This window comes from Nicotiana tomentosiformis, chromosome 9 (assembly GCF_000390325.3).
Source record: "Nicotiana tomentosiformis chromosome 9, ASM39032v3, whole genome shotgun sequence".
NCBI classification, from domain to species: Eukaryota; Viridiplantae; Streptophyta; class Magnoliopsida; order Solanales; family Solanaceae; genus Nicotiana; species Nicotiana tomentosiformis.
Genome location: NC_090820.1, coordinates 27,475,275 through 27,478,918, shown reverse-complemented (window position 1 = coordinate 27,478,918; position 3,644 = coordinate 27,475,275). Strand labels below are relative to the sequence as shown.

Below are 3,644 nucleotides of genomic sequence, written 5' to 3'. Positions count from 1 at the left end.
AAATAAAGGCGAGACTGAAGGAATATATTCTACTCAATAAATTTTTGAATAATCTCTCTCCACAATTCTACATAATGTTTCACACAGAAAATAGCTAGCAACCTTATTTATAATAGTAGGAAACCTATGTAACACTATATATTGCACTTAATTAGAAACTGGAAAATTTATGCCTACATGAATTTGACTTCAAATCATATAGACATACATGAATTAAAGAAGTTATAAAATATCAAATCAAAACATTTTTGATTTGATTTTTCTACTCCAACTTTGAATTAGTCTCCCAATAGAGACAAATATTAGATAAATCTAAACACAACGCAGATGCATCCACTTAAAGATCAAATGCATGAAACGATATATTATCCTCCTACTGAAGTTAGGCATAACATATTGAAAAAAGATATTGATCTTTTAAGCTTATGAAAGAAGAAAAATATGAAGGTGAAGAATAAACATCAATAAATAAAAAACAACAATAGGTTTTAAAAATTGTCTCTTATAATATTTATGTTTTACTCCAGGCCATGCAAAACAGGAAAATTTGCACATGCATAGAGCTTCAAATTCCTGCCCCTTTTTTCTCTAATGGGACAAGACGTCACAAGAGAATAGCTAATACATCAAAATTATAAACACTAGAAAAATAAATTTGCAACTGATAAAATTTAATTCTGTAGAGCATCAGGAGATATTAAAGTCTTCACATATGTTCGATCGATGAACAGCAATGCCTCAGGCCCAGTAATTTTGAATTCCAATTTCAGCTTTCGTCTTGCTTCAAATCCAGCAACTTTAACTTCATTGAACTTTTGAGTTTTTGAATCATAAACCACATATTCATTTTTATCCCTTCTAAAATACAACATATCTCCACCACCATTCTTCTTACCACCTTTCTTAAGGAACACAGGCCCAAATTCAGATTCCGTAATTGCCAACATTTTAGTCCAAGAATTGCTGGTTCCATTCTTTTTCTGAACTTCCAATTCGACCATCATATTGTACTTAGCCAAATACAAGCATTCTCCTAGAGTAATAAGAGATGTAGTAGGGAACGGAAGACGGATTGTTGTGGATTCACTGAGGTCTGGATTCCAAAAAATAACTTTGTCAGATAATGGAAAAGCTAGAAGAAATAAACCGCTGGTGCAAGAATTTAAAAATCTTTTGCTCAATGAAATACTGATTTGTGAAGGAGGTTCAATAAGTGGGGTGTCTAAAGAGAAGCGTCGATCGTTCTCGAGGGCTTGTAAGATTTTATTCAAGTAATAATGTAGCTTGGCGAATTGAAAATCTTCAATTAGAGAACGCCATGTTTTGCAAACGCTTTTGAACCGTAAAAGCGATTTCTCAGGAAGCATTAGCAGTATATCAATGGTGATATCATTGGGAAAGTTATTAGACATTGTGATGGCTATACGATTTTGGATTTGAGCTGCTGCTTTTGATGTAGAATAATATTCGTTAGGGTTAGGGCTGAATATATATGCGTAGAAAACAAACTATTTGACTCCGCGTTTCTTGTGGTTAAAGGATTCTTAAGTTTTTTTTTGTTTTGTTTTTTTGGTTATTTATTTCACCTCTTCCCTAGTGCGATTAGGATTTGATGAGTTCTAACTTTTATTCTTTTACCCGATATTAATTAATTGATAATCTGATAAAATTAGTTATAATTCATTTTCTATTACAGGTTAAAATTAAGTAATATTGCAAATATAAATATTACGAAAAAGGTCCAAAATTATCCTTAAACTATTAGAAATATATGGGAAATAGATCAATTTTTTTTCATGTTGTTTTCTGTGCCGACAATATCTCCAAGCTAACTGCTCTCCACATACCAATAAATATAATTTTTTAAACATCACAAAAATAAATATTATTAGAATATATTTTAATTATAAAATAAATATCAAAAGAAAAGTTAAAGATAAAAGAATCAAGAAAGTAGGGATCCAGGGTTTCTTGTTCATTGAGTCCTAAAAACTTATTATTTTTTAAATCTTCAAGATACTACGAATATAATGTATAAGAATATTTAATGTAAACTTTATTTTTAAAGAATAAAAAAGTTGTTTAATATTTTATTAGAGTTTTACGCTTTTATAATAGTATAGATAGATACAGAAATAATAATAATATAATTTTTAAGTGCGTGTTGCACGTTTATCTCAAGGAAATGAATATAAATTTTAATATTATTGAAAAATATATTGAGTTATACAATAATATTTTAAGAAACAAATTAAGTTCCAGAAAATCATAAATACTTATTTTATTTAGTTAATGCAATAAAGGAAGAAATTGTACCCTACATAGTTCCTCTCATATCTTATTGAATACTAGCATATTATAGAATTTTACTAAAAAATCATGAATACTTGAAAAACATATGTCTATATTATATGATAGAATTACTATTCAATAATTATCAATAGTTATTTAATGTTGAAATATCTTATTAACATTGATAATTTATCTCCAATGGAGATTAAAATTGAGGGATAATTTTATTGTATATGACTCGCCAGTTTTGTATAATGGAATCATCCATTTATTTTTCAACATATAACTTTCTTTCACCTGCACTTTATAATTGTATAAAAATCAAAATTACACACATATAATTTACAAAATAATAAAGCCTATTCAAAAGACAATAGAAAATTTGGAACCATAAAGAAGAAAAGGAATGTGTTAGACCTTGAACGAAATAACTTGTGATGACCCAAAAAGTCATCTTTAAATTTGATAATTAATTTTGTGTTCTAAGACCTTGAAAATCACTATTTTATCATTCCTCGACTTATGTGCACAGTCCGTACAATTTTTCGGAAAGTTTTTATGTGAAAAATGGATTAATATGTGAAATAGAACTTTAAAACTCAACTGAATTGACTTTGGTGAATATTTTGAGCAAACGGACTCGGATTAGTATTTTGACAGTTCCAGTAGGTCTGTATCATGATTTGGGACTTGGGTGTATGTTCGGAATCGAATTCCGAGGTCCCTAGCCCGAGATATGGAATTTTGATAAAAAAAATATTAAAAGTTTAAAAGCTTAATAATTTTTAAGAATTTACTTATGTTGGATTTATTGACACCGGGTCTGTATTTTTGTTTTGGAGCCCGGTATAGGTCCACTATAATATTTATAACTTGTCTGCCGAATTTGGTGAGAAACGGAGTTGATTTGATGTGATTCAGACGTCCGATTGTGAAAATATAAGTTTTAAAGTTTTCATAAAAATTTCATTCGATTTGGGGTTTAATTCGTAGTTCTAGGTGTTATTTTGGCGATTTGATCATTTCGAGCAAGTTCGTATGACATTTTAGGACTTGTATGCATGTTTAGTTTGGAGCCTCGAGGGCTTGGGTGAGTTTCGGATGCTCAACGGGCCATTTTGGACTTAAGGAAGATAGCAGATTTTCTGGTGTTTTATTGCAGAATTTTTCTTCATCACGTTTGCGGGGGAGATCTCGCGATCGTGTAAGGCAATATGATAGACCAGTTAAAGTTGTTCTTCGCGTTCGCGAATTTGAGGACGCGATCGCGTAGGGGTGCGAAGTGGTGCTTCGCGAACGCGTGGCCAAGGTCGTATTCGCGTAGTGTTAAGGAGGCTAAAGCTGAGCCACGC

The 3,644-nt window shown here is 30.7% G+C and overlaps 1 protein-coding gene across 1 annotated transcript; it reads right to left on the bottom strand.

The window, feature by feature from the left end:
* Nucleotides 1–671: 671 nt before the first annotated feature.
* On the bottom strand, nucleotides 672–1,412 carry LOC104085077 (putative F-box protein At3g21120). Its single transcript, XM_009589031.1, has one exon. The coding sequence runs from the start codon at nucleotides 1,410–1,412 to the stop codon at nucleotides 672–674; it is 741 nt and encodes a 246-aa protein (XP_009587326.1).
* Between the last annotated feature and the right edge of the window lie 2,232 nt (nucleotides 1,413–3,644).